Source organism: Pleurodeles waltl, chromosome 1_1, assembly GCF_031143425.1.
Source record: "Pleurodeles waltl isolate 20211129_DDA chromosome 1_1, aPleWal1.hap1.20221129, whole genome shotgun sequence".
NCBI classification, from domain to species: Eukaryota; Metazoa; Chordata; class Amphibia; order Caudata; family Salamandridae; genus Pleurodeles; species Pleurodeles waltl.
In genome coordinates this window covers 450,951,845-450,979,179 of record NC_090436.1, presented here as the reverse complement: position 1 = coordinate 450,979,179, position 27,335 = coordinate 450,951,845, and the positions used below count along the sequence as shown (strand labels likewise).

The 27,335-nt window shown below is 46.9% G+C and overlaps 1 protein-coding gene across 1 annotated transcript in view; it reads right to left on the bottom strand.

Annotated features, from left to right (window-relative positions):
• Positions 1–27,335, bottom strand: part of LOC138285144 (V-type proton ATPase subunit S1-like protein) — a 117,178-nt gene that overhangs the window by 28,354 nt on the left and 61,489 nt on the right. Inside the window, exon 4 of the mRNA XM_069224733.1 lies at positions 4,505–4,746. Within this exon, the coding sequence (XP_069080834.1) occupies positions 4,505–4,746 (242 nt within the window). The remainder of the gene's footprint in view (positions 1–4,504; positions 4,747–27,335) is intronic.

Sequence of the window (27,335 nt, the reverse complement as noted above, 5' to 3'; positions counted from 1 at the left end):
GCCCACTGGGAACAGTAAGGCTACAACCTCTAAATACATGTGTGAGGAAATCTTAGACCAGCCACCATGCACAATAAGCCACCTTTGTATCTGTTGCAGTTGAGGGTCTTAACAAAACATGGCTCATGCTTCCACTCCACTGACTCAATTTTCTGTGGCCGTAAAGGTTTTTATTGCTTCCATTTGATTTGGAAGTCACACTGTTCCCTTGGAAGCATAAATCTATCATTCACCATCATTTATAATTTTCATTATTTTATACACAGGACCCCAAGATGCTGAAATTTTGTGCCCTCAGCATACATGTAGGTGGATGTCCTGCCATGCCAACACTAACAATTTTTGTAAACTACTTAAGCCGATATTCAATGAACAGAGTTTATGAACTGTTTCACATGAAAAAAACATATAAACATTAAAATCATTATCTTTACTGAAGTATGACTCTTCTTAATTTTTGTCCTGTGAAAGTATCATACTAGCATTACCAAAAAGTTTAATCAAATATTTTATATTTTTAAGACAAAGGAAACTAGCACAAGTGCATTTTGTCATGGAAAGATAAATGTGAAAATCCTTTTTTAGTGGGTTGCAATGTATTTTATTATAGAAAGAAATCAACCTTGACAATTCAATAAAACATGTCCGTCTAATACCAGTTCCTTACCATAGTCTCCAAAATCTGCTTGATTGTGAAATAATCAACCAGGCTCTCTTCCAGAAACCATCACTACTGACAGATGTCAAAATCTAATATGTAGGAAAGCACGGTACATATTTTACAGTAACCAGTTCAGAAAATTTCGGAAAACGAAATCAATGCACTTACTTCAAATAATAAGTAACAATGCCTTCGAGGCAAGCGAAAGGTGCAATCATAAATACATATGCAAATAATTACACTTTTAAGAGAGCGTTTGCATGTCACCCGAAGGATCGTCTTTTTAAAATAAGTTAATGGCCGAGTTCTGTTCTACAACCCATGATTACAAAAATATTCCAAAGTAAATTCCTATGTTATCGATGACCTACGACATTCATGCCAAATCATTATCAAAAGCGTTTTCATCAGAAGCAAGCATTCACCAAAGCAGCCTATGCCTAAAAATAAATGAATAAGGCAAGTTCAAGAAGCTTTTAACTTTTGTTCCAAGTGGACCAATTCCAAAGGGGCAGAATTTCCCAAATCAGTTCTCAACAAAAGAACGTCAATCCTTCTCAGGAGACTAATCAACTAAATAGACCATGTTAAGTATTGAAAGACTAGTGAACGCACTTTATTAAGGTAAACCTTAATAACGTGACTTAACAAAGTATCCCCAAACGACGATTACAATTACTTACGACTATAGTTGTAGCCGGAGCAACGAGTTTTTTTTTTACATATGCAGCATCCAAGAAAGTCCATGCCCAAGCACTCCTTAACTACTTCCAATGCAGTTTTTCCCACCAACCCTCTGAGGTTAGGTTTCGATCCAAAAGCACATTACTTTCGACTCATAGTTTTTTTAACCATCGTTATTGGGTTATGTAGTATCACCATACAGTTTATATCTTTCGTGCGGATCAGTGGTACACATCAATGTTTTGTGACCCCACCAATGTCACTGTACGTGCATTGTGTTACATCGGGTCTAGCAGGAGTGATTGGTTCAGTAGGTTAACCACTAGAACATAATAAACAATAAGCCATGACAGTTGCAGCCTCAAGGAAATTGAGGATGGGGTAGTGGTCCCTCCCATCACATGTCCGCCCACTGCATATGCCCGCCCCTGTTCTTGGAAAAATCTATTATTGGGAAATATGGACCCGCACTTCAGCGCCCCGTGCAGCACATCCCCCACCCCCGGAGCAATCTAGTGTGGGAAAGGGGAAATAAGGCGGCATCCCACAGAATGTAGTGCCTTTAATCAGCTGAGTAAGTAGGTCAGTCTTGGGCAGGAAGCCCTCCTGGAACGTCTACTTCCTTCAACAATTTTTCCCAGTCTGCTGCTATGGAAGTCCTGCGCAGCCATTGGGCCTCCTCCCACCCTAGCACCACTGATTCGGCCTCGGTAGCATGATGGCTTTCCAGTGCATGCCGATCGACCTACAAACTATAAGCGGTGTGCGCCACTCCCTGCTTTCCTGAGCCTAAACAACCCCAAGAATCCGCTTGCCATGGCGTAGAGATCCTCATGCCCTGTAACGCCAGCACATCCATAACCTCATGTCACAAATCAGCTGCCACGGGGCAGATCCAGAACATATGTGCCACATCATAACTGGCAAAGTGGAAAAGTCAAGGCAGATATAAATATTTTATGTAGCCTTGATGTGGTGAGGTAGGCCCTGTGTATGATGTTGTGTTGGATGTCCTGAAATTTGGCGTTGCGAGAAACTTTGCATTAGTACAGTAGTGCTGTATCCTGTTCATTCTGGGTCAAATTGGAGCCTATATCCCATTCCCAGCTCCTGCGGGTCGTCAATAGGGGGTCCTGTATAGTGTGTGACAAGGGTCGGGTGAGCCAGGTTATCAATCGGTGGCCCTCACCTATGGAGTGCAAAGGTGGGCTCTAGCAGGTGCTGATCCGGCTCAGTGTCGACGATCTGCCACAGTCAGCCCATCTTGTGTCTCCTTATAGTTATTGTTAATTTTCATAGGCGTGCAACATTCAAGAAAGGGTAACAGAGATGGGTGTACCCCAACTGGAGTATTATCTAAAAGCAGAGCATCATCTGTTCGACAGATTACTGGACAATATTGATCACCCATTTTGAAGGGGAAGGAGTTAGCCATCTATAGAGATTCTGTTACATCTATGAGGTACGTTAATTTTTAGGTTAACATATACATTTCTTTGGTTTATACTGCAAACCGTATAAATGATCATTATACAACCAATGCATTTGTCAAAAAAGTATAAAAAAAGAACAAAATTAATGCTATTCAGCATTCCTTGATAGCATCAATAACATCAATTACCTCCCTGGTAAATCATAGTACATTGTGGCATTTCCTTAAAGTATTATGATTAAACAAATGAAAAGCATTGCATCTCTGCTGCCACTATCATCTGTGACTATAATATAATTCAGATGTTTAATCCATGCAACTTTAGTAAATACCGAGACACGAATGGTGGCCTGCAGCTTGCTCTGACATAACCGGTGAAGCATATGTCCTCTGGAACACTATGCCATGCAACAGGTATTACATTAAAAGCGACGGGCTTGGTCAAAATAACAATTACAATCTCTTCCTACTGACACTATGCTGTGATACACATTCGTAATGGCCTGTCCTTTGTACATCAGTTTGAAATATATGATTTATGAGACCTTGGACCACAAATAATCTGCATTGTCATCAGTGGTCATTCCAAACAGCATCTTGTTAGCAATGGATTCAAATCTAATATGTGAGCATTCCTGCCATTTAATAAGCTGGCTGCTGCAACAAACAAAGAGAAGAAAGGAATGGTTTATGTCAGCCACTGGCGGGCTCTTGAGCCACACTGCAATCCATGGTTTTCCACCTACCATGCGATTCTTGACAGTGACCAGCCATATGTAACCAGACTTCGTCCTACTCCAACAGGAACAGTCCAACCTGAACTAAGTCAGGTCCCCTCCAGGTGGAAGCAAAAGAAACCCCAACGCAGTCCTCACCACTCAGCGATCAAGGGAAGATTATCACAATATCTCTACAGGAGCATGTAGAGAGCTTCAGTGTCAGGGAAAAGTCTCCAAAATGACACGATGATTTCAGAGGATGGTGAGCACAAATGGATTGTGCCGAACCTAGTTTCTGTTTTTCTCACGGCTTCTGCTTATCTCGTCTCCCTCACTTCTTAGACTCCAGATGTGTTTATCCTGAGGCTCTGGTTCATGCAATGGTCTTCTCTCTTTCATATGAGACCCCTCCATAGACTTGTTCCTTTAAGAATGTTGTGCATAATGCCTAGTTCTGCTGCTGATGTCTGACCACATGGATTTTATCTTTTTTTAAACATCTTTTGGCTCCTTTTGATACCCTAGCTGTATAGGGTCAATATCAGTGTTCCAAAGATCATGATAACCGTCAGAAGACTAGATGACAATTTGTTGTTCCCTTTATTAAAAAAAAAGTGGGCCAGCTGCTTAATATATATAATTATAAATATATATAATATAATATAATATAATATATATATAATATATATTTGATTTGTGCTTTTGGCGCTCAGAAAGCCCTTGCCTAAAGTCACGTTTCTAGTATGGTACATTTATAATAAACTCCTAGAACATAAAACCATTAAACCTTCTAAAATGGTTGTCAGTTGTGTCAGGTGTCTCTTCTAATCATGTTGTGATAGTACAATCTAATCCTGCTTTTCTATAAGTCTTGATATCACACATCTCCTACACTTATTGAATAGATGAACACTTTGTAGATCTACTCGTCCTCTTCTCCTCAGAGTAAACACGTTTCAAATAAGAACACACGCGCCCACAAATCAGCACGACACATTGGGCACTTACACAGCCTTCTCTTCACTGCAGTTCGAGTCGCCAACATCCACTGTGGCATGGACTCCAAACGTTTTGTCCGTCAGATCCAGCTGCGTTTGATTCTTAAATTGTATCATTATTCTTCTGGCCTCAAAAAGTATGCAGGGTCTTCCGTCAACTGTGAAATTTACAGGGTTGCCGTGTCTGTGGCCGGGAATCTCTTTTGCTGCACCCTCTGCCTTCTCCTTCCTACTGATGTCGTAGTCTTTCCTCTATTTAACAAAGAAAAAAAACGGTTCATGAATTGTGACAGATTAACGTTTGTTTCCGTTTCATTGTGTTATACGAGGTCAAATACAGAATCGTAGGTAAACCTTTGTTAGTAAATAATAAGTTACACAATGTCTCATGGAGCAGGATTTATAACCTGAAACTAATGTTCTATTTGTTTATAAGTTGAGTCTTGAAATCTACAAGAAAAACAAGCTTCTTTGAATGGAAATTTGACCTGGGCTGCATGCAGTCTGGTTCTTTCAGTCAAGCCGAACAACGTGTGTGTGTAAACTAGTAACAGCGGTGGTAAACTAATTGTTTTGTTTTTTTCAGCTCTTTATTAGATGTTCAGGTTTTATTTTTTCCTTAATAAAACATTTACGTAAGAATCAGGCAGACCTATTATTGCAGTTCACATTTGGTTGTATATCCCCAGAGGGGTAGTATAGAAGCATTACAAAAAAGACCCACAAATGAGAGTTACAGTGGCCTGGTCTGGCATTGGTGTGCCAGTTCAGCCCCTGGCTAGTCATGTATGGCGATATTATGTGACATTCAGACATTGATTTCCTTATTAACCTAGTGCGTATGCTCGCTGGCGTATGTGTCTCATTGTGGATGTGTATAGCGCAATTAGTAGAAATGTGCAGTGCACCTTGTATTGGTAGAGTTTGCATAGTTGTCCGCAGGGTCGAATTGGGATCCCAATTATACTCTGAAACTTCTAAAAAAGTGGCCCACGTTCCTAGATCCTGCCCTTTCATGCAGCACCATTTGATTAAAATCATTGGACTCTTTTTTTACAGAAGTGTTTGGTAACTTAAGCATTTTAAAGCCTAGAAAACCAGTAACATTGCTGAGTACTGGAAGTACTGCATTTTTGCTGGTATGCGAGGTGAAATAAAATGGCTCAAAGGCCACAACACCTGATCTGACTAGGGTTGCCACTAGGCTACTTTTTAAATCACCCAAAGACAGTATTTTTTCTCTATCAGTATGCATTTTTATGAAAAATTGGGTTGTTAGTTGAATGGGGTGTAAAACCTGCTCAAGCAACAGTCATAATCCCTGTCAGGGTGAACCACTAAAGTTGCTAAATTAATCTGTGCTTAAACCTCTGGAAGCTTGACACAAAAGCAGTCAGGCTTAACTTAGAGGCAATGTGTTAAGTATTTGTGCAACACACAAACAGCAATAAAGTGAAAACATGACACAAGAAAAATCCCACACCAATTTAGAAAAACAGAATAAATGATTTGACTTCAAAACGTCAAAAGTCCAATTAGTAGAATCAGAGATATGCATTTTAAAGATTTAAATAAAAATATTGCTTAGAAGCACAAAGCGCCAATTGTGATCATCTGGTCGTGCTGGACCAGGACAAAGTTCAGGCCGACGGTGATGAAGTGCAGGCTGAATACAGGTGCCAAGTTAGTACCTTAAATCCTAGCTGCCCAGCTTCATTGAGAGGTCCTGCATTAAAGATGCATCACGCAGCAGGGGTTCTGAGGAGATGCAGACTCCAGTGCGAGATCCTGCATTGGGGATGCATCTTGCTGCATCAGTTCTGCTAAGATCACAGCTGGACTGGCAGAGCATCTTGAAGCCCACTTCTAAGGGTCCAGGACTGGGGTGTCAAAGCAGGCTCACAGCAGGCAGATTCCAGATGCAGGGTTCAAGATGGTTGGACCCTTTTCTGCCCCTAAGGACAGCCAACTAGCCGTTGGAGTCACTCTTTTGGCCAGGGTTCAAGATGCAGGTCCAGTCTTTCTTGCTGAGCCAGCAGGGCATCAGAGTAGCAGGACAGGAGAATGCCAGTCCTTCTTGCAGCAGACCAGCACAGCAACCCGTCTCCTGAGTCTTTCACATGTCCAGTTGTGTACTGAAGACTGGGTTTGAGAGTCCTATTTTTATACCTGGTGCCTCTTTTGAAGTAGGAGAAATTTCTAGAGATTCTCTCCAAAGTGACTGGAATGTCCTGCTTCCCTGCTCTGGCTCCAGCCTAGCTGCAGGCACAATGGGCTAGTGTGAAGTCAGGGCACAGTCTATTGACTTGCAAGTGGAGTTGTTGCTGAGCTCTGCCAAGCCTACCAGCGCTGGCCCATCCAGGCACACCAAATCCCTCCATTGAATGGCTGTCTGGGAGGAATATACAAAGTCCAACTGCCAACTGCACCCAGTCTTATGACCCAGGAACAGGCTGCAGGCACCAAACAGGACAGGAAAATGTCAACTTTCTAAAAGTGGCATTTTCAAAATTGCCACTTAAAATCTGCCTTTAACATTAAAGAGGATTTCAAATTACAATTTCCCAGACACCCAACATGGATTTCCTGACTTTCTGCTAATCAAAAGTTAGCACTTATTAAATGTAATAAGGAAACCCAATGTTATCGTAGAGGAAGGTAAGGCCTCATAATAGTAAAAATAATTTAACATGTTTTTTTCTGCCTCCATTTAGTTTAACTATCAGTCACAGATCAACAAGGCAGTTTTAGAACACAGTTTTAAGTGTTTTTGTCTTACAGTTACTCCTAAAAATTGTTATACATGTCAGCCATAGGGTGGTCTTCCCTAAGCTTTTTGCCTTCACCCTCCTGTTTTTCTGAATTAATTTTGCTGGTTTTAGGAATTGGTGCACTTTACCACCGCTTACCAGAGCTAAAGTGCTTGTGCCCTACTCCCTAACACATGATAACGCTCACCTACAACTGATTGGCATACTTCAATTATTTAAAAGTCCCTAGTAAAGTGGTATACCATATGCCCAGGGCTGTTAAATTAAATGCTACTAATGGGTCTGCAGCACTGATTGGGCCACCTGCATAAATAGCCCTTAAATCATGTCTCAGGCCTGTATGTTGTACCTTTGCCTTTTAACCTCTGGATTTCAATTTCAATGTCATTTTCAGCATTCCTTCATTTTTTGATGTCCCTCAGCCATGACTTTTGATCAGGAGCACATGAGGCCTTCATGTCATAGCTATATGCTTTTCTACAAGCACTAAGACAAGGTCCCATAATTTGTGAACCTGTTTATATTTTTGTCTGTAGCAATTGTCCAAGCAGGCATGAGAGTGGTTAGGCTCTACTCTTTTCTCAGTGGGTTCTGCTATTGTACTTATTATATTCGTCTAGTAGTCTGTAATCACCGGTAGTCCTACATCATATGATAAAAATCAGCCTCTGCTGATTTACACTTCAGACAATTATTTTCATCCTCCTCATACATCTACTCAATCTGTTTCGGGAAGAGGTACAGGTGCAGTTAAATAAACTATGTAGTTCATGGACACTGTTTTTCTATATTCTAGCCATTTTGACCATTTTCCTTGAGTGCCCTGTGGGTTCTTTCCACAGAATGATGGTTCGAGTCTGTAGCAAAGTGGGGGAAATCCATGTTTGCTGCATGGTCACCCCTGTTTTTTTTAACCTTTTTTGGACTTTATATTTGGCTGGTATTCTGAATCAGTGTGTGTTGTGGCACTGCTATTCAGTGCCACAGTGTGTGTGTGTGTTCCAGACCGAAAATGGTATTGGGGAAATTAGTTTCACCCAACTGGCCGCTTTAACTTTCCTGTAAGGCCAAGGTATATGATAGAAATTAAACCAGTGGCATGGAAGCTAACCTCCCTCACATTGTCATTTTGTTTGCACATTCCCTAAAGATAGGACTAATCGAGGGTTTCCATAATTTCGCACTAATAGATCGGGTCACTACTGCTGACATTTACATAATTGTTTACTACCTTTTCTACAAGGGGAAGGGGCAGAAAAGCCTAGCAAGGCATTAGAGGGTGAAGGCTTGACCACCTGCCCTTATTGAGAACTGCACATAAATCTGTTTCCAGGACTCTCTTCCCACAACCAAATATGTGTTCCCAATCCCCTGATTCATCGCATCTGGGACACTTCTTGCTGGCTGTCCAAAACTTAATATTGAGTCTATCTGGAGTATAATAAAGCATCTAGCCAGTAAAAAAAAACACCATTCGATGAAAATTCACCACTCCCCTCCCCCAATTTCATTTAATGCAACATTATTTAGTATGAGATTTAAATATTTAAAATATTTTGTAATTACATAATATATGTGTACTATTTTTATATATTGTTGACATTATTTGTAGTTACTTACATTTTTAATTATTTTAAAAATGTAATGGTGTTCCCCTTATTAGTGTATACATCTCTGGTTCCAAATATTGTGCCTCGATCTGAACTGGAAAACTCAGAACTATACACTAATGCACCTGGAAATTGAAACATGCTATATTAGGGATACCAGTGTGGTACTGCTGCATCATTATACTGACAAACTCAGAATGAGTCTGTGAGTGGCAATATCAAGAATCTATGCCCTTAAGTAGCTTTAGAAGATTGAACCCTGTCCTGACTAGTGTTGTGAATTGTGGGACCATTAAATTAAAAGTAGAAGTAAGGAAAAACTCTCAGATGCCTCCTCTGGATTACCAATGGTAGCCTTATGCTTCTTCTCTACAAGGATGTCATTGATAGATATTTGTAAGGTAACTAGAACATGATGGGACCTGTGCAATAGAAAGGGAAGCTCTTAATGTGGTCTTAAGTGGGGGATGACTAGCCAAGATAGGGGGACTAAGCTGCAAATGGAAAAATAGTTTACCTTGTTAGAGAGTACACAAGAATAGCTGGGAAGGAATTAACAGAGCACCCTCAGAATGCAACAGATCAAGGGGGTAATTCTGACCTCGGCGGTAAAAGGCGCTTACCGCCAGTCAGAAGACCGCCATAACACCGCCGCGGCCGCGGGAAACCGCCACTGTCATTCTGACCCGCAACAGGCAAACCGCCAAAAACCGGACATCCACAAAAGTCCACCACACCAACGGCCAGCGAAAAACTGGCGATGACCAAACCTCCACCGTCACGCCAACAGAAATACGCCCATTCCATTACGACCCACGAATCCACGCGGCGGTCTTTCAACCGCGGTATTCCATTGGCGTTACACACCGCCGCGGTCAAAATACACACACAGCTCCAAAACACTGCCACATTGGTCATTCTGAAACACATACACCTGATACACATACAAACACCACTCCCACACACCCAACACAATATAAAACACACACCCACATCACCCACAAACCCCTACTACCACCATTTATTGACTAAGGCCAGAGAGAGACACCACCAGCTAGTACAGAGCATTCACAGGCACATAACACTATCACTCACACAACATCCACGCACAAAACACCACACATCACCACACTCACCACACTCATCACCACAAACGCCACCCCACACCTCATCCACACCACCCCATGGCACCCCAAAGACACCCCAGGTTTTCAGACGCTGAACTCAGGGTCATGGTGGAGGAAATAGTTCAGGTAGAGCCCCAGCTCTTCGGGGCACAGGTGCAGCACACCACCATTGCCAGGAAGATGGAGCTATGGCAAAGAATAGTGGACAGGGTCAACGCTGTGGGTCAGCATCCACGGAATCGGGACGACATCAGGAAGCGGTGGAACGACCTACGGGGGAAGGTGCGTTCCATGGTATCCAGACACAACATCGCGGTGCAGAAGACTGGTGGCGGACCCCCACCTCAACCCCCAGAATTTACAACATGGGAGGAACAGGTCTTGGCGATCCTGCATCCTGAGGGCCTCGCAGGAGTAGGCGGAGGAATGGACTCTGGTAAGTCTAATCTCAACTACTTCATCCCCCCCCACCCACCGGTATGCCAAATCATACCCCCACCCTCCCTCCCCACCCCCATCACACATCCTCCTTGCTAATGTCTCACCATCACAACCCACCCATCCCAACACCAAGCCCTGCATGCGACCACAAACCATGGACACCCATCACCTAAGCATGCCCACTGCACATACCCATCCCTCCCCAAACCACCGTCACAACAGCCCCCACAAGGGAATGCCAGCACTGGGGTACACGGGCACCCACCCATTGCACGCTATGGCACACACAGAAGCAATAACCATACTCTTATACCCCTGTAGGACCCGAACGCCACGACACCGCCCAGGAGGGTCCAGAAATGTCCATTCCACCCCCAGAAGAGGCCCACAGTGATGGCAGCAGCTCTGTCTCCCTGGACCCAGATGACCAGCCCGGACCATCGGGACCTCGGGACAGTCGGTTCCCCTCAGACAGGCACAGGCCACAGCAGACCTACCCCCCTCTGGGAACACCAGCACAGCACCCACCCAGCGGGCCCATGCCTCTGTCTCCAGGACACGTCAATCAGCGGTGTGTCCACCACTACAGGGCACCCAGGTTAACCCACCACTCCAACAACAACAGGGACCTGGGGGCAGTGGTAGTGGGCACACGGTCCAGGGGACAGAGGCCCAGGGAAACAGGGGAACTGGGAGGGCTACTGTGCGACAGGGGGGGGACAGGCCCAGGGAACCCACTCTCCACGAGGCCCTATCCTCCATCATGGGAGCATACCACCGCTCCCAGGAGACGATGGCGACGGACCTGGCCAGGTTCCAGGAGATCCAGGTACTGCAGGAGGAACAGTTTATGGGGTTCAGGGAAGAACTCAGAAAAATTAGTTCCGCAATGGGCACCATCGTTGTGGCTCTCAATCAGATTGTCAGCACATTGCGGGACCATGTGGCACCACAAAGGGCCCCTGTCACTAGCATGGACCAAGAACAGGCTACCACCTCCGCCGGCGCTAGTGGACAGGAGGCCCCGACACAAGAACAACAGGCCACCAGAACCCCACCCCCTGCAGAAAGAGAACCACCCCGCAAGCGGTGCCTGAGATCTAGGAAGAAGACAGAGTAGGATGCCAAGACCCCGCCAGGAAAGGATACCCCCTGATTGTCATCCCACTGTCCCACATTGTCACCCTGTCCAACCTTAAACTGCCCCTGCTCCACCTTCCACAGGCATATGGACAACGCACCTGTGAGACTGAAAATCTGGACTCTGCCATGGACATTCCTCCACCATCACCCATCACCGAATTGCAACCATTACCCAAAATTGAGCACTTTAATAAACACACTTATTGCACCAAAATAATCTGGAGTCTGCCTGTATTTTTGAACAAATGTATTACACAGAACTGTGCCAAAATGTCCAGTTACATTGTGATGACAACATACCACTGTCACACAGCTGTAGTCCATGGGGAAATAAAGCAGAGGTCACGGAGTGGGGCCCACACCTCTGAAATTGGAAGGGAAAGTCACAACTCAGGTAACATACACTGGGGGGAAACTCAGACAGTAGAGAGGCAGGAGACTTTAAGTAAATGTAAAATGCTGGTATTGATTCTTACCTGTATGTCATTGAAAATACTGCTGTATCACTGTGTCCCTGTTGTCTGTGTCGTCCTCTTCGTCTTCCTCCTCTTCACTCTCCGCAGGCTCCACAGCTGCCACAACACCACCATCTGGACCATCCTCCTGCAGGAAAGGCACCTGGCGTTGCAAAGCCAGGTTGTGAAGCATACAGCAGGCCACGATGATATGGCACACCTTCTTTGGTGAGTACATTAGGGATCCACCTGTCATATGGAGGCACCTAAACCTGGCCTTCAGGAGGCCGAAGGTCCGCTCGATCACCCTCCTAGTACGCCCATGGGCCTCATTGTACCGTTCCTCTGCCCTTGTCCTGGGATTCCTCACTGGGGTCAGTAGCCAGGACAGGTTGGGGTAACCAGAGTCACCAATTAGCCACACACGGTGTCTCTGAAGTAGTTCCATCACGTAAGGGATGCTGCTATTTCGCATGATGTACGCGTCATGCACTGACCCAGGGAACTTGGCATTTACATGGGAGATGTACTGGTCAGCCAAACAGACCACCTGGACATTCATGGAATGATAACTTTTCCTGTTCCTGTACACCTGTTCACTTTCTCAGCGGGGTACCAAAGCCACATGGGTCCCATCAATGGCACCTATGATGTTGGGGATATGTCCAAGGGCATAGAAGTCACCCTTCACTGTAGGCAAATCCCCCACCTCAGGGAAAACAATGTAGCTCCGCATGTGTTTGAGCAGGGCAGACAACACTCTGGACAACACCTTGGAAAACATAGGCTGAGACATCCCTGATGAAATGGCCCCTGTTGTTTGAAATGACCCACTTGCCAAAAAATGGAGTACTGACAGCACCTGCACTAGAGGGGGGATCCCTGTGGGTTGGCAGATGGGTGACATCAGGTCTGGCTCCAGCTGGGCACACAGTTCCTGTATAGTGGCTCTGTCAAGCCTGTATGTCAGTATGACATGTCTTTCTTCCATTGTCGACAGGTCCACCAGCGGTCTGTACACAGGAAGATTCCTCCATCTCCTCGCAAGTCCCAGGGGACGGTGCCTAGGAAGGACAACATGGAGCACAGAGTCAATCAACCCACAGGTACGTTCTCACAGCTTGCACAGTACACGATTCTCAATGGCTTGTATGAGTGTTGATGCAAGGCCTAGGTATGTGTGACGCAGTAGAAATTAAGATATGGGGGCCCTTGAAATGGCGGCTGCCTGACCTGTGAAGTGCGACAGTGGGATGTGAGGTCAATGCGCTGGCGTGGCACACCGTGGCGGTAGGCGGTCAAAGACCGCGGCGCAAAGCCGCATTGGTTAACATTGAACCCTATGGGTTTCAGGAGCCAATGAGGATGTGCGCCAGCGGTCGCGGTACGCACCGCCGCGGTACGCACCGCCGCGGGCGTGACCGCCATTTTCTATCTGCTTGATCACTCGATACCTGATCATCCACAGGAGAGGACCTATACTGCAAATGCTGCTGTGACCTAGGTCTGGAAGAGACAGTGGCTGCTGCGACTGGGGAAAGGGCCCCTGCCTTCACTTCTGAAGAATTGGAGAAACCCGTGGATGGGGTCCTCCCCCAGTATGCGCTACTCTACGGTCCTCCAGACCAACAGGTAAGTACACTGGGACCATGCTTTGTGGCCAATGCCTGGGTTGAGTGGGGTGAATGAAAGATGGTGGGGAGGGGAGCGAATGAGGCATGCATCAAACGAAAAATGAGAGCATGTGCCACATGGCAAGGGTGGGGATGGGGGGCCACTCACATCGAGCATGCAGAAGGTGATGTTTGTTTCATTTTCTCCCCATGCACATGTCACATAGGTCAGCGCCCATCAGAAAATCGACATTTGTCGTGCCATCGCCAAGGACGTCCGGACCCTGGGGGTCCACAACAGATGGGGCACCCACTGCCGGAAGAGGTGGGAGGACATCCGCCACGGGAGCAGGAAGACCGTGGAGGCTCTGCTGGGGATGGCCTCCCAACGTAGGAGGGGTACCAGTCGTACTTTGACCCCCCTGATGTCCCGGATCCTGGCGGTGGCCTACCCCGATTTGGATGGGCGCGTGAGGACATCACAGCAGACACCAGGGGGTGAGTACAAGCACATTCTGCTGATTTTGCGCACATTGGAGGTGTCTGGGTGGGGGAGGAGGGCTGTGGGTATCCCTAGGCCAGGGCGTTTTCTGTAGGCTAGGCCCCTCCGTTAGGCATGGCCCTGTACCCCCGCCCCCCACCTCTGTAGGTTGCCTAGTACAGATAATCATGGCCCTGTGTCACCTATGTGTGGAGTTGTCGTCCATAGGCTTGTAGGCCATGTCCCACGGATTGAGTAGTGTACCCCAAGTGCGCGGCGTACTGCAGGGGGCTTCTGTGTCTGTCCTCTCCGCCAACGGTAGCGGTAATCCATGCACTCAACATGTCTTTCTTTCTCCCCCTCCCCTTTTTTGTGGTCTTCCTGTTCATGTGTGCATTAGCATCATCAGGCGGAGGAGAAGTGGCATCGGAGCACGAGGGAGCTGCATCTCACATGGCCATGGAGGGCCATGCAACTGACTCTGATTTCACCAGTGAGACGGAGGGCGAGGGGAGATCCACAGCGGGGACACGTGGTGACACCAGCGACACAGACACGTCCTCGGAAGGGAGCTCCCTTGTGGTGGCGGCAACATCCGTGCCCACCGCAACAACAGGTACAGCCGCCACCCAGCGCACCAGCTCCGCTCTCCCAGCAGCCCCTCAGCCTTCGCCCCGTGCCCGCTCACCCAGGAAGGTGGGCATCTCCTTCACCCCAGGCACCTCAGGCCCTGCCCCAGTTACCCCTGCTGCCCTCAGTGAGGAGGTCATTGACCTCCTGAGGACGCTCATTGTTGGGCAGTCTACCCTTTTGAATGCCATCCAGGGTGTAGAAAGGGAGGTGCACCAGAGTAATGCATACCTGGAGGGCATTCATTCGGGTCAGGCTGCCCATCAGCGATCGTTCAACGCTCTGGCCTCAGCACTGACGGCAGCCATTGTCCCTGTCTCCTGCCTCCCTCCTCCAACTTCCTCATCCCGGTCCTACTCCCCTGTACCTCTGCCTATCCCAGACACACCTACAGACCAGCCTTCACACACCTCAACACCCAAGGGAAGCTCATCCAGACATAAGCACCACACATCACACAAGCATTCACACAAGCAACATCCACATGCAGACATGCCAACAGCCACTGCCTCCTCTGTGTCCACCTCCTCCTCGTCTCCCTCCTCCCTCCCTGTGACGTCTCCACTCACACTTGCATGCACAACATCTTCAGCCACTACGTCCATCACCAGCACACCCACCAGAACACTCCGCACACGTGCAGTCACCACCCCCACTACCATTTACACGTCCCCTGTGTCCTCTCCCAGTGTGTCTGTCACCCCCTCTTCCAAACCACACAAACGCAGGCAGTAACCCACCCAACAGCCATCCACCTCACGACAGCCTCCAGCACAAGCACCTGCACCCAAAGACACCAGACTTCACTCTCCTACAACCACATCCTCTTCCTCCACTCCCATACCCACTACAACTACCCGTCCCTGTCTTACTAAATTGCTTTTCCTTTCCAACCTTGACCTCTTTCAATCAACTGACCCACCCCGTCCATCTCATAAGGCTCCAATCAGCACCTCAGCCACCACAAAACCTGGAGCAACAAAGACAATAGTCCAAGGATTTTGGAGTCCACCACCTTCAAGCCCAGCTACTTCGGCTAGGAGTAAAGAGACGGCCAGCCCACCCCCTGCAAAAAAAGCCAAAAAAGCCAGTGCCCGGCGCGAGAGGCCAAAGACAGCAGGCTCCAAAAGCACTACCCTGGCACCGTCTGGGAGTGGGGTGCCACCTGGCACACCGGCAAAGGGAGGAAAGGGCCACAGACGAGCAGGGAAGGGTGGCAAGGGCAGCACGCCCGACAAGTCCAGCCACAGCCCAGCTGCCCAGGAGGGCCCCGCCAGCCACAGCCCAGCTGCCCAAGAGGGCCCCGCCAGCCACAGCCCAGCTGGGCAATGAAGGAGCGCCAGCCACAGCCCAGCTGGGCAATGAAGGAGCGCCAACTCAAGCAACGCTGAACATGGCAAGGACTGCCAAGGCAAGCACCGCTGAACAGGGCCCTTCAAGTCAAGAACCGCTGAACAGGGCACCGCCATCTCAAGAACCGCTGAACAGGGCCCTTCAAGTCACGAACCGCTGAACAGGGCTCTTCAAGTCAAGAACCGCTGAACAGGGCACCGCCATCTCAAGAACCGCTGAACAGGGCACCGCCATCTCAAGCACCGCTGAACAGGGCCCTTCAAGTCAAGAACCGCTGAACAGGGCACCGCCATCTCAAGAACCGCTGAACAGGGCCCTTCAAGTCAAGAACCGCTGAACAGGGCACCGCCATCTCAAGAACCGCTGAACAGGGCCCTTCAAGTCACAAACCGCTGAACAGGGCCCTTCAAGTCAAGAACCGCTGAACAGGGCACCACCATCTCAAGAACCGCTGAACAGGGCACCGCCATCTCAAGAACCGCTGAACAGGGCCCTTCAAGTCAAGCACCGCTCCGCTGGGCACCGCCGTCTCTGCACCGCTCCGCTGGGCCCTTCATCTCAAGCACTGCTCCGCTGGGCCCTTCATCTCAAGCACCGCTCCGCTGGGCCCTTCATCTCAAGCACCGCTCCGCTGGGCCCTTCATCTCAAGCACTGCTCCACTGGGCCCTTCATCTCAAGCACCGCTCCGGTGGGCCCTTCATCTCAAGCACCGCTCCGGTGGGCCCTTCATCTCAAGCACCGCTCCGCTGGGCCCTTCATCTCAAGCACGGCTCCGCTGGGCACCGCCGTTTCTGCACCGCTCCGCTGGGCCCTTCATCTCAAGCACTGCTCCGCTGGGCCCTTCATCTCAAGCACCGCTCCCCTGGGCCCTTCATCTCAAGCACCGCTCCGCTGGGCCCTTCATCTCAAGCACCGCTCCGCTGGGCCCTTCATCTCAAGCACCGATCTGCTGGGCACCGCCGTCTCAAGCACCGCTCCGCTGGGCACCGCCGTCTCAAGCACCGCTGGCCCATTGGCAGAAGGGGCAGGCCCGCATCTGTGTCGGGCAGGGCTGCACGAAGCACTCTGGGCACCATGCCTCCTCCAGAACCAGTGGAGTCAGTAATCCACTTGTGAGACTGCGGCTTTGCACTCCCCAGGATGGCACAGTGGACAATCCACCCACTGTAGAGACTTGTGAGACTGTGGCTTTGCACTCCCCAGGATTGAACAGTGGCCATGGAGGCCCCTCGTGGATCTGGCGTCGTGGACTCATCTGGCTGAGGTGCCCCCCCTTCCCTTCCCCCTGAGGTGCCTGTAGTTTTGCTATCTGATGCCCCTGCAGTGTTCTCTCCATTGGAGCCGGGTATCCTGTGTGAGCTTTGCCCATGTGTTTAGGCCCATTGGCCCACGAACAATGGCTGATACCCAATTTGGACTGGACAATTTACATATGTATATATAGTTATAGATGTTTGATATATTTTTTTACTTAGCCGTACAATATACTTCAAATTTCATGATCATTTTTTTTTGTCTTTGCATTCTTCCGGGGGGTTTGGGGGTGTCACTCTGAGTTGTTGCTCTGCATTGATGTGTATGTAGTTGTGGGTGAGGGTGAGGGTGGGTGTGTCGCGTATGTGTGTCCCCGTAATTTTTTGCCTCCCCCCTCCCCTGTGTCGTAGGTGCAGTACTCACCGTTGTCTTCTGCGCCGGCGTTCGTGCTCCTGGTAGAGGGGCAGGAAGACAATAGCTGGTAGGATGTGTAGTTCGGGTTCCATGCTGTCGAGATTCCTCGTGGAGTGTGTAGAGGTGAGCGTTTTCCGTTCGTAATGGCTGTTTCCGCCGTGTTTTTATCGGCGGGGCTACCGCCCCGGAAAAGGTGGCGGATTGGTGGGTTGTGATAGGGTGGGCGGTACATTGTCTCCCGCCTGTCTGTTGGCGGTGACCGCCGCGCTGTTTGTTTGTCCCGTCGTGGCGGTAGGAGTGTTAAAGTGGCGGTCTCTGTTGGCGGTTTCCGCCAGGGTCAGCATTCCATTTTTTACACCGCCTGCCTGTTGGCGGGTTGGCCGCCGCTTTAACACCGACCGCCAGGGTTGGAATGACCCCCCTAGTGGATAAAGAATGGAAGATGGAATATACTGGGGATTTGTTGGATAAATTCACCAGTGAAGAGTAAAGGCAAAGACTTCACAAAGCAGATTATAAAGAAGGCATACTTCTAGTGGGGCTCTTAACAAGCATTGGCAAAGCTGGCTTTGGCTTTGTCATTGTCCATGTTATATTGTACAGCAGTTCAACTACTCTGCAATATGTAAAAAAACATTGACGAAGTCAATAGGATTCATAGGTGAAACCTGTTGGCTTTGCCAATGCTTGTTTTTCTTTACAAGAGAGTTTGCAAGCACAGCGCAAATGATATGAAAGGGAAACCTAGAAAAGCTTTTATCAGAACAGCTTTAGTTTAATGACAAACTAAAAAAAGGTGTGTAAAACAACTGCGGTGTGCTGTGCAAAATGAATTCTTTCCATTCACCACCGCTTCAGTACACAACTTTAGTCAGGTCGTCTCCAGTTTTTCACCCAAGAATCAAGGCACATGAGGTGGGTATGCAAGGTGCCCCCAAGCCAAGTGCACCATGCACTTCCATGTTGTTTCTGTAGCAAAATCCCCCCCATTTCCCGAAAGAGGTAAAACTCAAAGAGGACCCACTGACACAAAGTCCTCCAACGTACTCCCCTTACCATGATTGAGATTTTGCCAGATGTTTCTACCTGACACATGGTGCTTCTGCTACAAGGCCCGCAAGCCTTATCTGATTTATAATCTGTAGCGCTCTGCAACAATAGCAAAATTACCAATTTGCACTTGAATGGCATTGTTGTATAAAACCACAAAGTTTTTGGCCAGGTATCACTGCTACTCACGTAAATTAAGCACTTCAGAGCCCCAACAGGAGCAGTAATTGCTGATCAAAACAAGACCATGGGTGACTGGCAGGCTGACGAAGGTGGCTGGTTCAATAAATCGCCGAACAAGACGCACAACTCACAGACGCACAACTAATCAATCCTACTGTATAATGTAAGTTCTCGTCAATGTCAGTATCAACATCAGAAATAACCTAAACTGCGTCTCTTGCTGGAGGCGGGCCCTGGACACGTCTGCATGGGGGGGGCTACAACAGGTTAATTGTGGGGGGCAACTCTGCTAGGCTCGGGATGGTTTCACCTGTGATGATCAATGCACTGACGTCAGAGTCAGCGATTATCTGCATTGTGAGAGCTTGGACCCAGGAGCTGTGGGTACAGCGCATGCTACCCCACCCATGAGCACAGACAAATCTGCAGAGCCACAGCATTGCTGCAGAAACCTGTGTGAGAATAGGCAGAAATATTTGCAGATTTCTGCAGAAAAAGGAGCTAAATCTGCAGATTTCATAGTGAAATTTCATAGTAATATTGCTTAGCCCAAAGCCAAGAATAATCAGAGCATTAAACAGCACCATGTCTTTACATTAAACATCCCTGATTGTTTAGAGGCGTCACAGCTTCCTTCCAGGGCACAACATGGAGTGATTTTATCACAGGGGCGTTTTTCATCCAATTACATTGGAACTCACTACATTGCAGAGAACATTACATTATTAATATAATTATTAATATTTGTTTATGTTCCTGACCTCACCTGTATACAAGCATATAAAGAAAGACAAACGGAAAAGGTGAAAGCCATAGCAAGAAACAAAAAAAGAAGGAAGAGGTCACACTGAGAAAATATTAAAGTAAAGTCATTTAAAAGACAATTATATAAAGTAAATGCATTTTGCAGCTCTTAGCTCAATGATTTCTGCTAATGTCTCTAGTTCAATGTATCTTTGCCTATTATTTATATTTTCCTCCGAAATACTCTTTTATTTGCAATGGCCCAATCACGGCAACATATTAAGCTCACCTCACGTGGATACAATGTATCAATGCAGAGTCACCACTGCATAAACGCAAAGCGTTTTTCAGACAGCAAAGATGAAATGGGATAGCGTAGTGCGTCAAAACCACGCTTGCGAACATGAGGAATACTCCCAAAATGGAGGGATACTATCCAAAGGAAAGAACACCCAGGGAAATGTTCTAGATGAAATGTGGCACATGAAAACACAATCCGTGTGGCACAAGGAGATACGGAAATGCAGAGATGGTAAAAAATATATGGATCAGCAGCACATATTGTCTTCAATTTCATAGAGCCTATCTCACCCCTGCCAAGATCAACAGAAACTTCCACCACACAGACGCCGAGTGTCCTCGAGGCTGCCTGGCTGATGCAGACATTATATACATACTGTGGTCCTGCCCTCGACTACATCACTGTTGGCACAAAGTGAAGCAGTAACTGTCTTATTGCACTGGACAAGACGTATTAATTACCTGGGAGGCATGTATATTGGACTTATATCCTAGAGGCAAAAAATATAGAGTCACATCCTGCTTCATAGACCTTGACCTCTTACTCACCAAAAGATTCAACACCTGCAGGTTGATGTTGCCTGACCCTCTGCCACTAGCATCCTGGACGCAATCGTTGGCAGTATGGGGATGGGCAGAGAGCATTGCCCTGCATAGAGGGGATAATTTAGGACTCTGTAAAATACCCAATAGCTAATGCTTGGGATGCCATAGTATCTGACCTACATATATACATGACTCTGCAGACATTACACTCCCGGCATCTACCACTGAGTCTGCTTCACTGGGGGAGGCACAATCCTTTACCCTTGTGGCTGCTGAACCCCATTAAGCATTGGCACAAGGACCAAGCACACCTCAGTAATACATGCTGAATGACACACAAGATATTCACAAATATATGTCTAATTTCCACCTTACAAGATAAAACATAATGTTTGGTGGCAAATATAGGACCTGCGTAAATACCAGTTAGGATATCCCAAAAGTTTGTTACCCTAGTTATGCTATTATGTGAAAAATAAACTTTATATACATTTATAGCACTCCAGTCACACATGAGTAGCACATCCATGAGTACTATGTATCCCTGTTGTCGAACCAACCTTAACATCAGGGTACAGACTCCAAAGCTTCTATCAAACAAATCTAACTTGTCAGACTTGATGCATGTTAGCGCACTGTAGCCTGTCGGGACATATTTAATGATGAACCACTGACTTATTGAAATGTTGCTGAACTCTGTACTGTACTCATTAATGCATATTTTTGACCAATGTTAAAAAAAAACTAATAAACAGATTTAAACAAAGAAACAATATAGACATATTCAGTGCTCCTCTTTACATATGAGGACGCTTTTAGATGCTTTTTTTTTGCCCAACTCGCATTTGCCAGTGGCTCCTTATAGAGAACAAATAAGAGTGGGGATAGTGGGCAACCCTGTCTTTTACCCCTCCTGACCTGAAGCAGGTCTGAGGCTTTCCGGTTGACCATAACTCTGGCTACCGGATTTGCATAAATACTGGCTATCCATGTCCTATATCTAGGTCCAAATCCATATCACTTGAGGATCCTCCATAAGAACAGTCAATGTACTCTGTTGAAGGCTTTTTCTGCATCAACAGCTAAAATCAGTGCATAATCGCTGGATCTGCAGACTTTATCAATTGAATGTAGGCTGCACATAATATTGTCTACCCTGTTCCTGCCTGGAACTAACCCACTTAGTCAGGGTCAATAAGACCCTCCATGAGTGGGTTTAGGCAAGTTGCCAGAAACCCTGAAAAGATTTTGGCATCAATATTTAACAAGAGGATCAGACATAATGAGGAACATAATGTCTGCTCTTTACCGGGTTTAGGGAAGATAACAATAGAGGCTTTCCGCATAGAAGCCTCTATAGTGCAGGAAGTACTAAAGGAGTTGTAGAGGCGGGTGAGTATCAGGGCCAATATGTTGCAGAAATACTTATAAAAAGGCTGGTAAAGTGTCAGGCTCAGGGGACCTTTGCAATTCTAGCTACAATTGCTGAAATAAACTCCCCTGAGTCTATTGGACTCTCTAAGTCTTCCCACTGAGGCTGCGGGATGCGTGGGTATATGGAATCTCTCATATAGTCTACCAACTCAGCTCCCCCTACACACTCCGCTGTTTACAAACTTTTATAGAAATAATTGAACTCCTTGCACAGTTCTGTATCCTCAGTATGTACTAGACTTAAAGGAAGAGATCCCTTATTGTTAGGTCCTACCTCTCAGTTTGGCAGCGAGAAGTTTCCCAGCCTTATTTCCCCACGGTAATATGTTTGTTTCAGTTGCAGAGGAAGTATTCTGCCATCTCTGGGTCTAGTAATTTGCGTTGGTCACAGACTTTCTCCAGCTGTCTTACAATACGTCTCGAACCAGTTTTTTTATGTACTTCCTCCAGCTCCCTAACTTGAACCTCTAAGTCAGCACTTTCCTCCTTTCTATCTCTATTGGATTTGGCTGCCATGGATATAAAATAACCGCAAATGTGAGCCTTTGGGATGTCCCAAACTGTATGTGGCACCCCTCGCTCCCCATTATTGTCTTTAAGAAATGGGCAAAGAGCATCAGCCGTTTGTTCAAAGCATCAATTTTTACATAGCAGGGAGGCTCAAAACCTCCCCTTCAACCTCTAGATGCAGAGAGTGAGATGCTAAGATATATGGGGAGATATATGGGGGTTGTGGTCCGCTATCGACCTAGAGTCTATGGAAGTTCCCACCACTTGACTCAAATTTGAAAAGACCCCAGAAAGCAATCAGTTCTGGCATATTTATAGTGTACAGCAGAGAAGAACTTGAAATCCTGTTCTTTGATATGCATATCCAGGCATCCCTCAGGCCAATGTCTGACAACTAATTGACAACTAATCCATAGCCTCTCTTGATAATTCCTCTTGACATCAATCTGTCTACTGTGTTATCCATGAAGACGTTAGGTTTACCACCTATTAATAATACTCTATCTGGAGTCTGCAGTATCAAGGGAATTACATTTTTAAAGAAAATCTCTTGTTTATCGTTCGATGCATAGGTGGAGGCCACAGTAAAGGTGTAGTTCCCCACTGACAATTAGATTGCCAGTGCTGCCCCATCCATATTTACTATGATCTCCCCTACCTTCTCTGAAAGTGAGGTTGAGAATAGGATAGCCACGCCACCTTTCAGGATGCGGTCAGAAGAGTAGTATTGATGTGAGAACCATTTGGATTACATGCAATGCCTGTCAGCCCTTAGTAGGCACATTGGCTATAAAAAAACAGATCTGTGCCTCCAAGTCCCTCGAGACATAGCAGCTTTTCACTTCACAGGAGTGGTAAGCCTGCTCATGTTAAAGCTTAAAAGTTTAAGTACATTTGTCACTGGAGCTCACTTACTGTAAAATCCCCGACTGATACTAGTGTGCTAATGTAATAGGGGTAAGTAATGTACTGACAATGTCTTATAGAGAGTAATTTACATCTAAGGACTTTGTGGAGTGTGGTGTGGATGTACTCCGGGAACACACCCAACATATACCCAAACACATAAAAACGGATTATTGATAAACACTGTTCACAACATGCTTCCTCATACAGGAATAGGGCTTAGGCAAGCTAACTTTTGTCAGTCTCAACATCACCCTTCTGCTCGAGCTCCCCTTTGACCAACCCCCTTGACCCAGAAGCTTAAATAGGGCCCAGTGAGCCCAGGAGTCTTATGTACAGTCATTTACTATGAAACATGAGCCCCCGATCTCTACTTCATACATAACCGAATTCTTCATGACCGTCAGTTCTCTAAGGTTGGGATGGGGACCAAGAATCCCTTAGTTGGGAGACAACTGCCTCCCCCTCTGAGGCAATAACCTCAGCAGACAGTTTGGACCTGTGGTGTCGCCACTGAGCCACCTGGCACTCATTATATCCTTAATGACCACATTTTCCCAGTGAGGAGCCCGTTTCGCCTCCAAGTCCAATTAAAGAATTTCCTGGGGCCCTTCTTCTGACTTGCCTCCATGATGGCCTCCTTCTTATTACAGTGAGGTACACAGGTGAGGATATCAGGAACAGCGGCAGAGCTCTATGTTAGGACACCTACTCTATGTGTCCTGTCTAAGGTTAACTCTGATTCCAACAATTCCAGTTGGATATACGCAAAGAGCTGCTTGGCATAAAGCTCAATATTGCCAGACTTGGCTAAAAGTAGGACCCCTCTAATGCAAAAATGTTGTTGTCTGGAGTGATTTTCCAGGTCTTCCAGATGTGTCTGGAGATCAATGTTCTGTTCTCACAGTGTAAAGTGCTATTGACACATGGTTTCCAGTTCAACTTTCTTGGCATCTTTGGAGTCCCCTAAAGACTATACTTTGTGACCTAGGGCTATATCATCTTGTTTAAGCTCCTGCAGATTTTTGGAGATATTGTTGGGAAGATGTACTATATCATTTTATCCTCTTGGTTGCTGTTGCAAAGTTCCTTCATGAAAGGCCTGTTGATTGGGGCCTCAGTGCCCACATCATAGTTAAAACCATCATCTTCCCCTGCTGGGGGCAATCATTGTTACAGATCTGTGCACTGAGTGCTCGCTCTGGTCAACATATCCTTTATGCTAGTGTTAGAAATGGGGTTTCTGTCTGGCTAGAGTTTGCTACTAATCCAGGCAGAACCCACCACTCTAGTCAGGGCGAGCAAGTTACACACCGAAGATAACCTGTGCTCACCCCCCATAACTTGGCACAGAGCAGTCAGGCTTATCCTCAGAGTTCATGTGTAATGCGTTTGTGCAACACACTCACACCAGTGACACAATAAATACACCACCAAAGAGACTCCACATCTGAGTATATAAAAACATAAGTCTTATATGGTAAGCCCTAAGCAATATACATCATAAATACTGGGTGCATTATGTAACTACTGAAATAGCATTAGTTCTCTTAGACTTTAGGAGAACTCAAAACAACCTGAATTAGAACCAATGAGTGTATTATACCAACACTGACAGAGTATCCAGGGTCCCGATCAGGATAGAGACCATATCGTTAGTAATTCCCTGAAGCATGAACAGCAGTAGATGGTACATGGGTCACTAAAGCAATGTGACCTGGCTCAGGGACCAGACGTCTGAAACATTAGCTATCACCATATTTGCATGATTCTCACAGAACACTAATATGGAATGTCTAGGGCATTCAACGTAGCAGATTAAGTAGCAAAAACACATGAATCATCAGTAACAATAGGCATGGCGCACTTGTGTGCCTATTAGACGTTATAAGGTGATTAGGCCAGCACCTTGGGATGCACGAACACCTGCACATCCACTACTTGTTGCATAGTAAACTTCTAGTACTCTGTGGAAAGTTCTTTCTGGGGGGGGGCCCTCCGTCAAGGACTTCTCCCTAGTAGTGCCACCAGTATCCCCCCAGGTATGTGCCAAAATAGAGGGTGGGGGAAATTTCCATAGGATGTGGCAGGGAGGCCTCCCTGGGTCTCTCTGCAAGCAGAATGGCTGGACGGCAGCTTGCCGTGAGCGCACAGAGCAGCAGGACAGCCTCCTCCTTTGTGCAGGACAGCATGGCTGCCCACTTGGACAGAGCAGGATGGCTGTGCGGTTCTCCCAATGTCCCAACCTCAGGAATATGGCCCCAGTCATGGATGCCCTCACAGGCCTCAGAGGTCTGCTTTCCCCCCTAGCCACTCTCCAACCTCACAAGCAGGGGGGTGGTGTTGATGACACTGTTCTCCCTCCAGGCAGCAAGGAGGAGGGGGGGTCTCATCCAGTGCTGTTTATGGGGCACCTTAAGAAGCACTGGACATGCACTGACCTTTGGGCACGAGAAGTGAAGCGCTCCCTATGTGCTAATTGTAGGTGACTGGAAAGTCCTTACAAAGCAGCTTTCTCCCCATACTGACCAGGAAAGAGGAATAATAAGAAGCAGACACTCACAACTCCCCCGTGCTAGGAGAAGTCAAAGTGCTCACCACACACTGAGTTACGAAGCACCCACCTTGCGTTGGCTGAATAAATAAAGTACCATACACAGTGCTTCCAACATGCTGGTTGTTGAGAGCACAGGGCAGGCCACCAACCCCAGGAGGGCACTGGGCACAAATCAGGGGGCAGCTGCCAGGCAGGCCAGCACACAACAAAGGCAGGTAGCTCGAAGGGTGGTTCCTCCTGGTACCATCCCAGTGCCTAGGGACCCCAGAGTCTGGCGCAGCTGGCAGCAGGGCAACAAGCAGAAAAGCAATCTAAATGAGTCCTTTTGCAACTCAGCAGTCCTCAGGCAGAGGTTCAGTCCCAGTTCCCAAAATGCTCTAAAATCATGGGACAGGAGCCCCTGTACTTGTACTCCAGGTGCCTAGAATGTGGGAGAAGGTTCCAGCCAGACCAGAACAGTTCCAAAAATGTCCCTACTCTGGCTCCATTTAACAGTAGAGGTAAGCAATCCCTTTGTGTGAGGGCAGACTATTCAAGTTTAAAGTGTGAACAACCCTCCCTCTCTTCCAGTTCAGGAAGACCATCAGTATGTAGATGAATGTAGATGGAACCCTGTCACATCTAACCCTCCCTGATGGATGGCTGTCTGATGTGTATGCACAAGGTGGAGCTGTCAGTCTGTCCCAGATGTGGATTGGAGTCAGACTGCAAAGCACCAGAGTTATATGCACAGAGAAATGCTCACTTTCTAAAAGGGGTATTTCTAAAATAATATTGAAAAATCCACTTACACCAGTAAAAAGAATTTCTCACTACCATTCTAAACATATCAAACATGCCAACGCTACTCCTTACAGATCAGAAATTACCACTTAGACATATATAAGGGAATTCCCAAAGCAAACCTATAAGAGGAGCAGCACTCACAGCACTGAAAAATGAAATAGGCTGTTTCTCACTACTAGGATATGTAACACATGAACATGTATGTCCTACCTTTTACATACACAGGACCCTGCCCATAGGGCAATCTAGGGCCTAGATTAGGGGTACCTTAGGTGTATTAAAAAGGGAGTTCAGGCCTTGGAAAGTAGTTTGACTTGCCAAATCAATGTGTCAGTAAACTATGCACTCAGGCACTGCAGTGGCAGGCCGGAGAAAAGTTTGAAAGGCTACCTCTGTGAGTGGTGTGATCTGCGCTGCAGACCCACTAGTAGCATTTAATTTACAGGCCCTAGGGATATGGTATACCACTTTACAAGGGACCTACAAGTAAATTAAATAAGCCAAATAGGTGTAATCCAATTATACTAAGTTT